This window comes from Zalophus californianus, chromosome Y, assembly GCF_009762305.2.
Source record: "Zalophus californianus isolate mZalCal1 chromosome Y, mZalCal1.pri.v2, whole genome shotgun sequence".
NCBI lineage: Eukaryota > Metazoa > Chordata > Mammalia > Carnivora > Otariidae > Zalophus > Zalophus californianus.
This window is the reverse complement of record NC_045613.1, coordinates 1,217,346-1,234,833: the sequence shown is the minus strand read 5'-3', so window position 1 is coordinate 1,234,833 and position 17,488 is coordinate 1,217,346. Positions and strand designations below refer to the sequence as shown.

Sequence of the window (17,488 nt, the reverse complement as noted above, 5' to 3'; positions counted from 1 at the left end):
GTGCCACAGAAATCTGGTGGCTGGGTGTGGAGACTCCAGACCGGGCTGTGTGCCAGAGATAGAAATGCTCCATCACAGGCTGGGTGGGCATAGAGTGCTACTGGAGAGGAGGGAGACAGGAGTGATTGATTCCTTTTCTCTGAGGGCACACTGAGGAGTGGGGCGCCAAGCTCTCAGCTCCTCTGGGGCGGAGATTGGGAGGCCACCATTTTCATTATCATCCTCTAAAGCTGTACGGAAAGCCTTTGGAGAACAAAAGCTATGAAGAGCAAACCTGAGCAGATTACTGAGCCTGGCCCCTGGCAAGGGTGATGCAATTCCACCTTGGGCAAAGATATTTGAGAATCAATGCAAAAGGCCCCTCCCCCAGAAGATGCGTGAATCGGTGGAGTTTGGTACTTGCAGAGCTGGAGATGTATTGACCTGGAGGATTTGTTGACGGGGCTGGACTGGGACATTGCAGCTCTGGGCTGAAGATTCCCACATGGCCATGTTAGCTCTGACCCTCTAGAGAGAAGTGGGAAGATGCCAGGGAACAAAAGCCATGCAGCCAACCAACTCACATTAAGCCCATCCCCCTGACAAGGGTGGGGGGATTCCACCCAGACAAAGACACCTGAGAAGCCAAGCAGCAGACCCCTGCCCCAGAAGACAGATTTGAAGAACACATGAATAAGTTTAAACTTACTTCCCACTTACTCCAGTGCCACGGGAAAATAATATAGGGAGCTCCAGGTGTTCCCTCATGACTCGCTTGTACTTGAGGCTAAAATTTTACATTTTTTAGTTTCTTTTCTTATCCTTTTATTTTTTTATTTTTTATTTTTTTTTTTTTTAAGATTTTATTTATTTGAGACAGAGAGCACATGAGAGGGGGGAGGGTCAGAGGGAGAAGCAGACTCCCTGCTGAGTGGGGAGCCCGATGCGGGACTCAATCCTGGGACTCCATCCCGGGACTCCAGGATCATGACCTGAGCCGAAGGCAGTTGCTTAACCAACTGAGCCACCCAGGCGCCCTATCCTTTTATTTTTTTTAAAGATTTTATTTATTTATTTAACAGAGAGAGACACAGCGAGAGAGGGAACACAAGCGGGGGAAGTGGGAGAGGCAGGCTTCCCGTGGAGCAGGGAGCCTGATGTGGGGCTCAATCCCAGGTCCCTAGGATCATGATCTGAGCCAAAGGCAGACTCGTAATGACTGAGCCACCCAGGCGCCCCACTTACCCTTTTTTTTTTTTAACCACTGCTCCATTTCAAATAGATTGTTATTTCCCAGCCTATGTTTTTAAGTTGCTTCTCAGCTTTTATTTTTTTTCCTCATATATGTTTTAGAGATTTATGTCGCATACTAGCCCATTTTTCACTCTATCAAATTTATTCTTGATATAGATATGTGTTCTGATTTCTTTGCAATTTTGCAATATAGTGTCTTCAAACACACAGACCAAAATCAAGCAGAAACAGGCAGATCACCCTGCTTTGTCCACCCAAGAGATTATAATCTCTCTCTGCCCCCCCTTTTTCTTTTCCTTTCTTTTCTTTTTTTCTTTCTTTTTTATTATTTTGGATCATCTAGATTATGGTGGCATATCTGTGGTAACTTTTGACCACTTTGGATTTTTTCTAAGATGCATCTTGCTTGGGTTGTGGTTGATATTTTGGACTCTGCTCCTTCCCTCAACCATCTCTGGACAGAATGGCCAGGAGAAACACCCAACAAAGAACCAGAGACAGTGTCCTCTGCCACAGATATAATGGATATGAATATAAGCAAGATGTCAGAGATAGATGTCAGGATAGCAATCATAAAGTCAATAGCTAGGCTTGAAAAAAGCATTAGTGACAATATAGACTCTCTAAGGCAAAAGTGAGATCTAATCAGGCCAATCTTAAAAATGCTATGAATGCGATCCAATCTAAACTGGATACTCTAACAGCCAGGGTAAATGAGGCAGAATAACAAATTAGTGATCTAGAAGATAAGATTATAGAAAGGAAGGAAGCTGAGGAAGATAGGGATAGGCAGCTAGAAGCCCATGAGAACAGACTTAGATCAATGACACCATGTCAGAACTGGACCTCAACCATGAGAAGAAATTTAGAAGGAATGGAAACACTTGAAGGAGAAAAGACGTTCTGCTAAAGAATGAATGGGTGATGGGGTACCTTGGTGTTTCAGTTGGTTAAGCATTTACCTTCAGCTCAGGTCATGATCCCAGGGTCCTGGGATTGAGTCCCACATCGGGCTCCCTGCTCAGTGGGGAGTCTGCTTTTCCCTCTCCCTCTCCCTCTGTGTTTTCCTTCTCTTTCAAATAAATAAATAAAATATTAAAAATAAAAAAAAAAACGAATGAATGGGTCAACCAGGAAATTAAGGAAAACTTAAACAATTCATGCAAACCAATGAAAGTAAAAACACATTAGTTCAGAACCTATAGGTTACTGCAAAGGTGATTCTTAAAGGAAAGTACATAGACATCAAAGCCTCTCTCAAAAAATTAGAAAAATCCCAAATGCACAAGCTAATCTTACACCTAAAGGAGCTGGAGAAGGAACAGCAAATAAAGCCTAACCTAAGCAGAAGAGAAATAATAAAGATTAGAGCAAAAATCAATGAAGTAGAAACTAGAAGAACAGTAGAACAGATCAACAAAACTAGAAGCTAGTTCTTTGAAAGAATTAGCAAGATGAATAAACTTCTGACCAGACTTACTGAAAAGAAAAGAGAAAGGACCTAAATTAATAAAATAATGAAAGGGGAGAAATCATGACCAATACCAAGGGAATAGAGACAATTATTAGAACTTATTACCAGCAGCTAAATGCCAAAAAAGTAGGCAATCTGGAAGAAGGAATGCATTCCTGGACACTTACAAATACCAAGACTGAAACAGGAAGAAATAAGACAATCTGAACAGACCAATAACTAGCAAGGTAATTGAAACAGTAATCAAAAACCTCCCAAAAAACAAGAGTCCAGGGCCAGATGTCTTCCCAGGGGAATTCTACCAAACATTTAAAGAAGAAACATACCTTTTCTACTGAAGCTGTTTCAAAGAAATAGAAATAGAAGGAAAACTTCCAGACTCCTTCTATGAGGCCAGTATTAGCCTGATCCCAAAACCGGGCAAAGACCCCATCAAAAAGGAGATGAAGATCCCTGGTGAACATCAATGCCAAAATACTCAACAAGATCCTAGGCAGTAGGATACACCAGTACATTAAAAGGATTATTCACCGTGACCAGGTGGGATTTATTCCTGGGACAGGAGGGTGGTTGAATATTTGCAAATCAATCAACATGCTAGATCACATTCACAAAAGAGACAAGAACCATATGATCTCTCAATTGATGCAGAAAAAGCATTTGATAAGATACAGCATCCTTTCTTGATTAAAATTCTTCAGAGTGTAGGGATAGAGGGAACATTCTTCAATATCATAAAAGCCATCTATGAAAAGCCCACAGTGAACATCTTTCTCATTTGGGAAAAACTGAGACCTTTTCCCTAAAGGTCAGGAACATGACAGGCTGCCCACTCTCACCACTATTGTTCAACGTAGTACTAGAAGGCCTAGCATCAGCAATCAGACAACAAAAAGAAATAAAAGGCATTCAAATTGGCAAAGAAGAAGTCAAACTTGCACTTGTTACAGATGTTATGATACTTTATGTGGAAAACCCAAAAAACACCACAAAATTGCTCTTACTCATTCAGCAATTCAGCATTGTGTCAGGGTACAAAATCATTGCACAGATATTAGTTGCATTTCTACACACTAGCAATGTGACTGAAGACAGAGAAATTAAGGAATCAGTTCCATTTACAATAGCACCAAAACTAAAGGATACTTAGGAATAAGCTAACTGAAGGGGTAAAGGATCTATACTACTACAGAACGGTTAATGAAAGAAATTGAGGAAGACACAAAAAGATGGAAAAACGTTCCATGCTCATGGATTAGAAGAATAAACATTGTGAAAATATCCATGCTGCCAGAGCAATCTACACATTCAGAGAAGAAAACATGAACAGACACTTCTCCAAAGAAGACATACAAATGGCTAACAGACACATGAAAAAATGTTCAACATCACTAGCCATCAGGGAAATTCAAATCAAAACCACAATGAGATACCACCTTACACCTGTTAGAATGGCAAATATTAACAAGGCAGGAAACAACAAGTGTTGGCAAGGATGTGGAGAAAGGGGAACCTTCTTGCACTCTTGGTAGGAATGCAAGCTGGTACAGCCACTCCGGAAAACAGTATGGAGGTTCCTCAAGACATTAAAAATAGAACTACCTTGGGGTGCCTGAGTGGCTCAGTTGTTAAGCGTCTGCCTTCGGCTCAGGTCATCATCCCAGGGTCCTGGGATAGAGCCCCACAACGGGCTCCCTGCTCAGCAGGAAGCCTGCTTCTCCCTCTCCCACTCCCCCTGCTTGTGTTCCCTCTCTCACTGTGTCTCTCTCTGTCAAATAAATAAATAAAATCTTTAAAAAAAAATAGAGCTACCTTATGACCCAGCAGTTGCACTAGTAGGTATTTACCCCAAAGATACAGATGTAGTGAGAAGGGGCACATGCACCCCAATGTTCATAGCAGCAATGTCTGCAACAGCCAAACTGTGGAAAGAGCCGAGATGCCCTTCAACAGATGAATGGATAAAGAAGATGTGGTCCATATATACAATGGAATATTACTCAGCCATCAGAAAGAATGAATACCTACCATTTGCATCAACATGGATGGAACTGGATTATGCGAAGTGTAATAGTAAAGCAGAGAAAGACAATTATCTGTGGTTTCACTCATATGTGGAACATAAGGAATAGCACAGAGGATCATAAGGGAATGGAGGGAAACCTGAAGGCGAAGAAATCAGAGGGAGATAAACCATGAGAGACTCTGGACTCTGGGAAACAAACTGAAGGTTACAGAAGGGAGGGGTTTGGGAATGGGATACTCGGGTGATTAAAAAGAATGTAAATAATGTTCACTCTCCCCCCAAAAAAATAATTGAAAAAAAAGAGAAAAATGGGTGAGTTTCCCAATGACAGATCACGTCCCAGAAAAAGAGATCTAGTAATAATCTGGGGTGTTTAGCAAGGGGCAACAACTGGTGCTGAAACAACTGAGTGTCCACATGTAAAAGATAATTGATGTTGGACCTCTCCCTCATATATACAAAAATTAACTTGAAATGAATCAAATGCCATTGGAGAGCTAAAAGTGTAAAAATTTTAGAAGGAAGTATAGGCATAAATCTTCTTGACCTTGGATTATACAATGTTTTTTCAGATATGACACAAAAAACACCAGCTAAAAAGAAAAAACAGGTGTCTTGCACATTGTCAAAATAAAAAATTTTGCGCTGCAGAGGACATCATAAGAAAGTAAAGACAATGTTCTAAAAATGATTGTGTTGATTCTGTGTTGAGTTTACAAAAACCACAGAATTGTATACTATAGATGGGTACAATGTATGGTAGCTGAATTATATCTCAATAAAGGCTTTACCTGTTTCCCCCATCCCCCCAAAACAAAACAGGAGTCAGGAGCCTGTTTTACTTGTAGGAACACTATACCTGTTGTATCATTGTAATTATTACTAGAGCTCCTTTAACCCTTTGAAGTGTCTTGATTTATATGATAAATTTATATCAATCACTATGTGATATTAGGGAGGCAGCTTTGCCCCATCCCCAAGGCTTCAGTTCCTGCATCTGTAAAACAAGGTTTATCGCAGATTCTGATCATCTTGGACCCTAGCACTATATTTCCCAAATGCTCCACTTTAGAAGTTGTAACATTCTGCTCAGTTGGTCATAGGGCTTTGTGGTGCTTTGGAAGATAAACCTAAGTTAGCAAAGAGTCAAAGCCCTGGACCAGTATAGATCACTGGGTCCCGGGTTACAGAGGCAAGACAAAGACTAATTCCTGAATGTACCCATTCCTAAAATTCAAATTTCCCCATAGTTAGACCACTAATAAAGGCAATCCAACTATTTCAGTGTAGGCAAAATGCTCAAAATAAACCCTTTTCAAAAGAAAAAAAAAGATAAACATTTAAAGTGGGGTCCCTCACAGAAAATAGGAAGTCCCTAGGAGATTTGGCAAATTTGGCAGTGGTTAACCAAGTTCTTCTCTAAATGCAGGTTGGTTCAGTCCATCCAAAAGGGCCTGATATCATTGTCAGGGTCATTTGATCATACAGTGGGATGCTTATTTCCTAGGCCTCTTTAGCAATGATTGCTTAGGAAATAAAATTATATAAATGGAGTCCAAAAATTATTTTTTTCTCAACCCTTTTATACTTGTGAGAATGCACCTGAAAATAGCCTCTCCTTCTCCCTTCACAAGGTGTAGACCTAGGTCTGTTGGTGGTTTCTACACATGCATTATGGTGTCAGACACATGAGTCCATCTCTGGGTTTTGCAGCAGGAAGTCCTTAGAAACACTCATTGTGAAAGAAGGTACAGAATAAATCCCATTCCCATCAATCCATGTGTGAACTGGAGAGATGGATGCTCACAAGGCTCACTGAGAAGGGAAGCCATCATGAAGACAGAATGGTGGTGAACCGTGTACATGAGTCAGCAGTCCTGGTGACAAAGCCAGTTACCAGAGAAAGTGAAGGTTGGGGGTGAGGCAGATCTTTCGTCGGAGTAGGAGAATAGACAGAAGGAATCAGTACAGTGGCCTGAAAATACCCAGTGCACTAGCCTCCAATAAGGAAGTGACATCTTTCAGAGAAGATGCCCCTGCTCTTTGCCTCTTTAGGAATGCAGGAATGGAAAAAGAACAAGGAACCATTCAAAAGCTGGAGTCCAATATGAAGTGAGAGAGGAGCCATTGCTTTTCTGCATGCCAGATACTGCATCCAGTGTTTGCTGATTTTATTGGTCTGTGGTTTTCATAGACAAAGGAAAATCCCTCCTAGCTACAGCTTGCCAGGTGAGGCCCCAGGTTACAATGGTGCAGTTTCTGCATCCAAGGGAACCCATGGGGCTCAGAGCTGTAGGCTCTATTTTACATGCTCTACTTCTCAGAGGCCACATTTTAGGCTGAGTGGTAGCCATCATTGTTCTTGGCTTTTAAGGTACCGAGGAGGAGATAGTACTGATCTTGGAAATTCTGCACCATCTTGTTGCTAACAACCTTTTGGATGTTTGTGGGGTCCTGCCAGTAGAGTAGGTGGGAGTAGTAGTGCTGTGGGGAGATGCTATACAGGTTGGCAATCTTCTCAAACAACTTCAAAGTGGTCAGCTCTTTCAAGAAGATGACATTATACACATTCAGACTGCTGCCCAGCCACCAACCCAACTTCTATGGGGGAGCTCGATTCTGCTCTAGTTCCTGACAGATGTAAATAGTTACCTTTGGCATCACATTCTGGCCTTTGATGGGACTGAAGAGCCAGATGCCATGTACAGGGCCACAGATCTGGAGCAAATAATCTCAGGACAGCTTTAGCAGTTAGCACTCAAGAAGGTGGTGGAGAGAGAGAACTGGAGAAATTATTGCAGTGGCACTAGTGCTGGGTGTCCTGGATTAAGGTTGACAGAACCTGGTGATCCTTGCCCAGTGGCAGTGTCTCCACTTGTGGGTTGGAGAGTTGTTCACTTCACCAAGTCTGAAGCTGTTTGGAGAACCAGTGTAGTTTGGGGCCCGGGCACTCTTCACTTGGTAGGCTATGTCAGCCCACAGGGGGCAGTCCCTGAGAATGGTGGCCTGATAGGTTGGCTGGTACTTCTCTTGGGTGATTCTTTTCTCCATATTTTATGGGTCACTCTTCTGTTTCCAGTCAGCTCCTTTTGGCTAGAACACCTTGATCTGGCAGCTGGCCAAGTGCAAGTGTTCTGTATACTCCTAATTCTTCTGCTGAAATGTCTGTACTAGAAAGGCATTCTCACCTTCCTCAGGGTTAACTCTGTGCTGATACAGTGCACCTGAATGAATTCAGGGGCTCTCTTCCAGTTGTACTACAAACATTTAGCCAGCCTTGGGGTCCAAGACAGAGTGAAATATCCATGTCTAGGATTTAGTTCCTAGAGTGTCTCCCCAATGGGTCCTCCAGCTACTGGTGCTCTGAGTGCTGTGGCCGGATGTTGTGGAAGATTACTGGGATGATGCTCTTGCCATATTTTGTGTTTAGATATTGAAACTCTCCTAGCTCTAACTCTTCTCTTGCTTGAAATGGGCAGAAGGAGCACATCATGTAGGTAGCTGCTGGAATTGTGCTGGTTGTAGCACTGGGACTGTGTGGCTGCAAATTCATGCCCACTGTAACCCAAGCTTCGCAGTGCCCGGGCTACGGGCAAGGAGAACTTATTACTATCCCTTGGAAACCACGGTGGGAACCCCCATGCTCATATATACTTTTCAGCTTTTTACAATGGTCACATATTATGCTGACTTTATTACCTGTTAATTACCTGTTATATATAACGGGTTTTTTTTTTCATATTGTAAAATAGGTGAATCACCTTTGCATACAAACTATCTTTCTAGATATAAGTGCAAAATGAAATTTTACAAACACTTGGAAATTTTTATATATTTAATGTATAGTCTGTAACACTTAACATTGTACCCATTTTTAATTCTGCCAGTCTCAGATAAAGATCTGTCTCTGCAAATGCATAGGGCATCATTAAAGCACATCATTTCCATCACTAACTTGATATTGAACTAGAGACTTAAATTAATCTAGCCCAAATCCTACGTTTGTTTCACATTGGTCATGCGTAGAGAAGCACCTGTCCAGTAGCTGCGCTTCACCCGTCAGTCCGCATACGTTGTGGAAGGACCTCGCGGACGGCGGAGCTCGCTGGCTGCGCGGCGCCCTGGTGTCCGCGCAGCGTGTGTGTTCACAGCTAACGTCTCCCGCAGCCCTGCAAGTCCTCCGTGGCCGAGCTCATGGCCCGCACCTCCCTGGACCTGGAGCTGGATCTCCAGGCCTCCAGAACGCGGCAGAGGCAGCTGAACGAGGAGATCTGCACCCTGCGTGAACTGAGGCAGCGCTTAGAAGACGCACAGCACCGGGGCCAGACAGACCTCCCCCACTGGGTGCTGCGGGACGAGCGATTCCGGAGCCTGCTGAAGGAAGCAGAAAGGCAGGTGAGAGGCCGGGGCCCTGCCTGGAGGGGCCTGCCACGGAGTCCCTCTGGCATCTTGGGCCCGCCTGGTCATGAAGATGACGCTGTACTTTAAACTCTCTAAGTGCCCGTCTGAAGGAGCTGGGTTTCTCCCTCTGTGGGCCAGGCAGCTGGTGTTTCCAGATGTACCAACACACGTCTTTTTTTTTTTTTTAATTTAAAATCATTTAGTTAACATATAGTATATTATTAGTTTCAGAGGTAGAGGTCAGGGATTCATCAGTTGCATATAATACCCAGTGCTCATTCCATCACCCAGTTACCCCTTTTCCTCACCCACCTCCCCTCCAGCAACCATGTTTGTTTCCTAGAGTTAACAGTCTCTTATTGTTTGTTTCCCTCTCTGATTGCACCTTATTTTATTTTTCCTTCCCATCCCATGTTCATCTGTTCTGTTCTTATGTTGCACATATGAGTGAAATCATGTAATTGTCTTTCTCTGTTGACTTATTTCCCTCGGAATAATACCGTTTACGTCCATTCACATCATTTCAAATGGCAAGATTTCATCCTTTCTGATGGCTGAGTAATATTCCATTGTATATATGGACCACATCTTCTTTATCCATTCATCTGTTGAAGGGCATCTCAGCCCCTTCCAAAGTTTGGCTATTGTGGACATTACTGCTATGAACATTGGGGTACAGGTGCCCCTTGGGATCACTACCTTTGTATCTTTGGGGTAAATACCCAGTAGTGCAATTGCTGGGTTGTAGGGTAGCTCTGTTTTCAACTTCCTGATGCACCTCCCTACTGTTTTCCAGAGTGGCTGCCCCAGCTTACATTCCCACCAAGAGTGCAAGAGGGCTCCCCTTTCTCCACATCCTGGCCTGCATCTGTTGTCTCCTGAGTTGTTTATCTGAGCCACTCTGAGCAGTGTGAGGTGGCATCTCACAGTAGTGTGGATTTCTATTTCTGCAATGATGAGGGAGGGGGAGCATTTCTTCCTGTGTCTTCTTTGGAGCAATGTCTGTTCGTGTCTTCTGACCCGTCTTGGCTGGAGCTTTGGTGTTTGGGGGGTCAAGTGGGGGAAGGACCTTCGGGCGTGTCATTTGGGCATCTCTTCTCCCTTTCTGGAGGTTGCCTTTTAGCCTGGTTGATTGTTTCCTTGGCTGTGCCCAAGGCATTAAACCCAATGATGTTCCAGTCATTCAACTGTGCCTTTGTTTCCCTTGCCTCTGGAGATGTGTGGAGTAAGAAGTTGCTGTGGCCCAGCTCAAAGCAGGTGCTGCCTGCCTTCTCCTCTAGGGTGTTGCTGGGTTCCTGTCTACCAGGTAGGTCTTTCATCCATTTTGAGTCGATTTTCTGTGTGTCGGGGAAGCGAGGGGCCCAGCGTCTTTCTTCTGCATGTGGCTGTCGGTCCAGCATTCCCACCACCATCTGTGGAGACTGTCTTTTGTCCCTTGGATATTCTCTGTGCTCTGTCCAAGATGACTTGACCATCGAGTGAAGGGTCCATTTCTGTCTGGGTTCTCTATTCTGTTCCCTTGGCTTTATGTGTGTGTCTTTGTGCCAGGACCATCATCCAGGGTCCATTTCTATCTGGGTTCTCTATTCTGTTCCCTTGGCTTTATGTGTGTGTCTTTGTGCCAGGACCATCATCCAGGGTCCATTTCTGTCTGGGTTCTCTGTTCTGTTCCCTTGGCTTTATGTGTGTATCCTTTGTGAGGACAGCTTGGTCATACAGCCTGAAGTCCGGAATTGGGATGCCTCCGGCTTTGCTGTTCTTTTTCCACATTCCCTTGGCTTCTCTGGGGACTTTGCAGGGGCTCTTCTCTTTTGAGAAGCATTTGTTGCAGCTCTGTGAAAAATGCTGGTGTGGCTTTTATAGGGATTGCCTTAGGTGTGGACATGGCTACGGGTTGTGACTTCACCATGGCAATGGAATTTCTTCTCCCAATCCATGAGTATGGAAAGGGCTTCCAATTCTTTGTGTCTTCCTCAGTTTCTCTCATAAGTGTTCATAGTTTTCAGAGCACACATCTTTGACCTCTTTGCTGACGCTTCCTTCTAGTGTCTTATGGTTTGGGTTGCAGTTGGGAATGGGATCGATTCCTTGACATCTCTCTGAGATGTTGCATTGTGGGTGTGCAGAAATGCAACAGACTTCTGTGCATTGCTTTGTTATCCTGGATAGAAGGGAATTCCCGCAGCAGTTCTGGCAGGTTTTTTAAAAATTCTTGTTATTTTTGTGGAGTCTTCCAGGTAGTCTATATAGACTCTCATGAGGGTCTGCAGAAAGTGATTGTGTGAATTCTTCTTTGCCAACTTGGATGCCTTTTGGTGGTCTGATTGCAGAAGCTATGCCTTTGGGGACTAGGCTGGACCAGAGTGGTGAGAGTGGACATCCCCGCCGTGGTCCTGTACTTTTCCTTAGGGGGAAAACTCTCAGTTGTGTCCCTGAGGAGGATATTAGCTATGGGTCTTTCATATGTGGCCTTAATGATGTCGAGGTGTGTGCCCCCTACCCCTACAGTGTTGAGCATTTTTATCAAGGAAGGATGCTGTACTTGTCAAATGCTTTTTCTGTATCTTTGGAGAGGATTATATGATTCTTATCCTTTCTTTCAGTAATGCTGACCCAACTCCTTTGCAGCTTCCTCAGGTGAGGGGCTGCTGGAAGGAAGATCCCCAAGCCCTAGTGCTGGCATTGCCACTCTCCACTTTGTGGTAGAATGTTGTGGTGTCTGCAAGGCATGATACCAGACACGCTGGTAGCTCCTGTGAAGATTCCCTGTTGCACGGGTGTGTGTGGATGGGGCAGGTCTTTCTCCCCTGTGGGACCCCAAAGCTAGGAGTAGTTTTATTTATTCTTCCTTAAAACTAGAAGTAAAAATGCTTCATTCATCCAGTGTTGCCATTCCAGACAAGACAGACCAAACTTGACTTCCATCAAGAACAGGCAGTTGAGAAGATGCTGAAGAAGGCCTCCAAAGGGGTCTGCCAGCTGCGTGGGCAGAACCACAAAGAGCCAATCCAAGTGCAGACCTTCAGGTAGGGAAGGCTGCAGGCTCCACTTCCTTGCTTTCCTTTTTACTGTCATACCTTCGTCAATATAAAAAAGTAAAGTAAATATTAAAAAAAAAAAAGGAAATTTGAGAACAGAACAGGAATCCTCATTCCTGTTAGCATTTGATGTTTTCTTCTGATCTTTTTCTATAAATTTATTTTAAAATACCAGCTGTTTTCACTTAATGTTTAATTTTGCACTCAGCTTTTAGGAATGAAAATACCAGATGTTGCTACATTATCTTTTTCATGACTGTATTTCATATAGTAAATATAATTTGCTTATGTACTTTTATAACATGCTACTTCTTTCCAAATGTTTGCTATTATATATCACATGATTTACACATGTACATATGTGTCACGTTTGCCCTTTTAATTAACTTTTGATTGAACAAAATATTGTAAGAGTGTTCCTTCAAGTAATTTAGAACTCATATTTTGAAACGTATTCATTTATTGATAAACATTTACTGAGAACTGACTAGATAGCAGGCACTGTTCTACACAGTAGGGATAAATCCGACTCTGAGTATCATAACTTCTACTACAATTTTGAAAATTTGTATGCAAACATACGTATTACGACAAACCAAATTCTGCATGTTCTATAAGTAAGAAGAGTGATTATTAATATGAGAGCCTCATGATAGCTTTCAGTGTCTACATAAAATGTGTAACATCATTCTTTCCAAACTCAGGGAGAAGATAGCATTTTTTACAAGACCAAGAATTAGAATACCTCCTCTTCCAGTCGATGATGTATGATGTAGTGTGTTGTACACATGAAGTATTTATCTGTTTCATTTTCATGAAGTTCTTAGACTACCTAAATTTGTCTTTAAAATGTTTTCGCAAAGCTATTAACATTTTGTTTTTAAGTCTATAAATATGTATTTTGTAAGTGACAGGAGCAGGGTTTAACCTGTCCTTGTTGTGAAATTAACATCTCAAAACGTTATTTTGTAAAAGATCAACTATCATGTTAATAGTGTACAGTTTTTACACTATTTTATTACACTTAAAGCCTGGAAGACAAACAAAGTGAGTTCAGGCAAATTCATTGTATTGTAATTTATTTATAGTACTTTTCTTTCTCCTCCAAAGAAAATATTGACTTTAAGATGTATTTTAAGACTAAAATTTTGTGCTTCAGTATTTGTCATGCAGTAGAATGGAACTTGGGGCCGGTTTTGTTTCTGACACCCAAAATGCAAACACTCTGCTGAATTCGTCACTTGTATCAGTTTCCGATATGTGTATTTACCATGTATCTTGTACACTCCGCACTCTGCGTTCGCTTCTGATACCACCCGCAGCGGCCCCAGGAGCCGCTCACCTGCCACGCGTGCGTTGCTGAGCTCTCTCCCATGCGGACTGCGCACCAACAGCCTCTCCTGTTGTCTTGTGTGTCTTTGTGTGCTCACTGGGAGTCTGAGGCAGGCCCCCAGCCTTCAGCCTGCCTATCCAGCGTGGCTGGCCACACTGCCTGCCCTCACCAGACCACAGGCAGCCCCCGCTTTGAGTCTGCCCCATCCGATCATGACCAGCGAGGCAGCGTGGAGCTCCTGCACTATGACTCTGTCATGAAGGGAAGTGACGAGAACTAGGAGCGCGTGTTTTCAGAGAATCCTTGAGTGCACGGGTGGACACAGCGCTTATAACGTAGAAGTGATGGCCTTTGAAGGAGCTTGTTTGTGGAAGGAGGCAAGCATGCGTCGGTAACCGGCAGTTACCCAGTGAGTCACTGACAGGAGAGTATTTGATTTAAATCAAACTCCGCCCCCCCCATACTGGAGTCTACCCAGTATTTCCTAAGAAATCTTAGAAGTAGTTCTTGAGGGAAAAAAATTATTTAATAAAAATATACCAATATTCTTTTAAAATGCTAAATGATACAAATATTTTGCCTAATATATACCTATTATATATAAAATGCACTCTCCTTTATGAGGCTCTGCATTAATAAACAAGGTTGAGTCACACAAAATGTAAAAGAAAATACAACTCATCCTGTACATCTTTCTTCCCCCTCTTTTCCTTTGAAGATGTCTCTTTTAATCACTGTGCCTCTCTTTTCATTGTTATGGAATCTCTGTTTGTATAAGCTGCCTTTCTTTTCAATTGCATTAAAAATAAATTTTGTGAAAGCATTTCATTGATAATTGAATTATTATAATAATGTAGTTTCTCAGTAATTCTATGGCCGAAACTTCAGGCTTTTAACGGTTGTCATCTGTTGCCATCTCTTTGTACCTCTGGTCTCCTTTCCCACCCCCTCTTCTCAGTTTCTTAGTATATGTACATAATGTTAGAGACTCACAAAGCATTTCTTATCACAACCAGCTAAGCAGACAGCATGGTTAATTAGCTGAAGATAGTAAGGCCCTCTTTAACTCCCTGCAACTGCTGAAACTTTAAAATCTAACAACTCTGCCATTGGATGCTAGAGGATGCAGATGGCAAATTATGTCTTTGGTGCATGGATGTTAATGCAGGAAGACTTCCTGGCATGCATTGCCTATCTGCTCTTTTTTTTTTTTTTAGCAGCTGTGCCAATATAGAAATCCTCAAATAACTGTTCTTGAATAAATTTCACTGCTTACAAAAATCCCTCCCTATCCATTCCACCATCCCACAGATTTTTATTTAGAAGTGTTGCTGTTCTTTTTTTAACCCCACCTTTACCAAACATAAATAAAGGCCCGCTTCCGTGGCAGTTTACTGGCCTCTTGGGTTTACCACCCCTGTTTTATTTTACCCTGCCATAACCTACATATGATTGCTTTTGTAGCCCAGTGGCATCATAGTAAAATGAAGGAAAATGAAGATAAGTTTGAGGTTGCCCATGGAGGGCTGCCTCCTTCAGTGTTCATTATCCATGCTGGAAAAGAGAAGTGGTCATTGTTAAACTTTTGTAGACAGATAGGAGCACTTCATCTTGCAGCTTTTGACCATTACAGCTACCAAGAGAATATCTTACACTATCAGAAAAGTAAAGTCGTATTGCTTTATGTTTATTTTTTATATGCCCTTAAGTTTTATGACCCCATCATAAAGTAGCATAAAATATATCTTCAATTATGATTTAGAAGCCAGTCATTCATATATTTTTTCCTGTATTCATATTATTAATAAAACAAATATTTACTGAGTACCTTCTACATACAAGGCACTATTCTAAACACTGCCACAGACAAATTGCTCCCCTCATGGAGATGTCATAAATTATATGACTTGTAGTGTGCTCATATGCTATGCTTTCTGATGAGTAAAAGTGCCTTACTAGCAATTCTAGTCAAAGTGGTCAGAGGTGGAATTGCTAATGTTTACATCCCTTTTCAAGAAACTGTCAGAAATCTACTACAAGCTTCTCCAAAAATAATACTTCAAGTAGAAGACAATTTGTTTTTTACTTCATCTGATCACTGCATTCTGAAACTTTTGTTGATAACTGCTTAAATAAATATCCCTCTATTGTGGGAATAAGTTATAATCAGTATTTCCCTCTTTATTTTTGTCACCATTTTCTCTGTGTCATTTGTATTGTTTGAAATTCTTAAAATTAAACTAGTTTTTCAAAGAACAGAGTGGAAATGTGTTTTTTATTTTTTTTAAGTTATGGAGATTAATGTCTAAAAATACAATACCAAAATCAACCCTCATGGTCCTCTCATCCAATGTCAACAGGAATCAGTCATGGCCAGTCTTCTTTCACCTGCACTTCCATCCACTTCTCATATTTGAAGCAGTTCCTACATAATATTTCATCTGTAAATATTTCACTTCCCATCCGGTGGTTATCTAAGGCTTTCTAAGGTTGCCATCATTAACAGAAACTTAAAGAACTTTCATAACAAACTTTTGAATAACAAACGATACTGGTTTCACATTTTTTTCTTTAAGTATTTCGGAAGTTAGCAACAGGGCGCTTCGGTGGCTCAGTCTGTTAGGCATCTGCCTTCAGCTCAGTTCATGATCTCGGAGTCATGGGATCGAACCCCACATCGAGCTTCCTGCTCAGCGGGATTCTGCTTCTCTCCCTCTGCCAATCCCCCTGCTCATGTTCTTTCACTCTCTCCCTCTCTCTCGCAAAAAAAAAAAATCTTAAAAAAAAATGTCATCATAAATATAAAGTACGTGTTACAACAAAAGATGCTCCTATAGTTCTTATTGGAACTCTGTGTCAGGAAGAACCTTGAACAAACACGTCATAAAGTCCTTTGGTGATATTTTAACTGACTTGTTTAATTGTTGAATTGTATGAGTTCTTTATGTATACCTGCATATTAGACACTTGGTATATGATTGCAAATATTTTCTCCCCTTCTATGCACTGGCTTTATTTCTACTAATTGTGTTCTTTATTGCAGAAAAGATTCAATTTTCATTGAGTCAAATTTATCGTGTGTGTGTGTGTGTGTGTGTGTGTGTGTATATGGCTCATACTTTTGCTCTGATATCTAAGAGACCATTTGCAAACCCAAGGTCATGAGGATTTACCCCTTCTGTGAGTTTAATGGTTTACTTTATTGTTAATCAATTTTGAGTTAGTTTTTGCACATAATGTGTGATAGGAATCTAACTTCATTCTAATGCATGTAGAAATCCAGTTGTCCACCCACCATTTGTTGAAGAGATTATTCATATTTTTCTAAATGGAATCCTTGTTGAAATCAACATAGTTGTATGGGTTTATTTCTAGGCTCTCTATTCAATTCCATAGGTACCTATACTTATCTTTATGCCATAACCATACTATTTTGATAACTATAGCTTTGTAGTAAATTTTGAAATCAGGAAGTATGAAACCTCCAACATTGTTCTTATTTTCAGTATTTTGGGGACTTCTGGAACCCTTGCAATCCCATATGAATTTTAGCTTTCCCATTTTTTGCAAAAATAGCCATTAGGACACCAGTTCAGTTCAGGTTTCTATAACAAAGCACCATAGACTGGGTGGCTTAAACAACAGATTTATTTTTTTACAGTTCTGGTGGACATTGTAATAGAATTTGGATGATGGCTCTTTTCTTGCTGCAGATGCTGCTTTCTAGCTGTGTGCCATGTGGCCTTTCCTGGTGAAATAAGTATGTGTTGTGTTTTCTTCTATCTCTTACCATTTTAACAGTTGTATAGTGTTTAAGTACTATTAATTTTACATCATATTTATTAAGTTATGGTATTTCAAGAAGATTAAAAACAACTCAAGGCTTTACTTCCTCTTCTGGGGAAGGCATTAGTATATTTCCAGTTGTACATAGGGTAGTTAGTTAGGCAGAATTACACCTTGTTATTGTCTTTATTTGGAAA

At 41.5% G+C, this 17,488-nt stretch overlaps 1 protein-coding gene and 1 pseudogene across 6 annotated transcripts in view; one reads left to right on the top strand and one right to left on the bottom strand.

Moving 5' to 3' along the window:
• LOC118356634 (protein WWC3-like) overlaps positions 1–15,706 on the top strand; it is a 236,317-nt gene extending 220,611 nt beyond the window's left edge. For 2 of the 6 annotated variants that reach the window (XM_035725934.1, XM_035725932.1), the window contains 4 exons: positions 8,901–9,128; positions 10,351–10,440; positions 12,033–12,160; positions 12,877–15,706. In XM_035725934.1, coding sequence (XP_035581827.1) covers positions 8,901–9,128; positions 10,351–10,440; positions 12,033–12,160; positions 12,877–12,943 — 513 coding nt within the window. In that variant the 3' untranslated portion in view covers positions 12,944–15,706. Of the gene's footprint in view, positions 1–6,788; positions 6,963–8,900; positions 9,129–10,350; positions 10,441–12,018; positions 12,161–12,876 lie in introns of those variants that run through there. The other 4 variants (XR_004819864.1, XM_035725933.1, XR_004819865.1 and 1 more) reach the window with 4 other exon arrangements.
• Positions 7,054–8,286, bottom strand: LOC118356623 (annotated as a pseudogene).
• Positions 15,707–17,488: the final 1,782 nt, after the last annotated feature.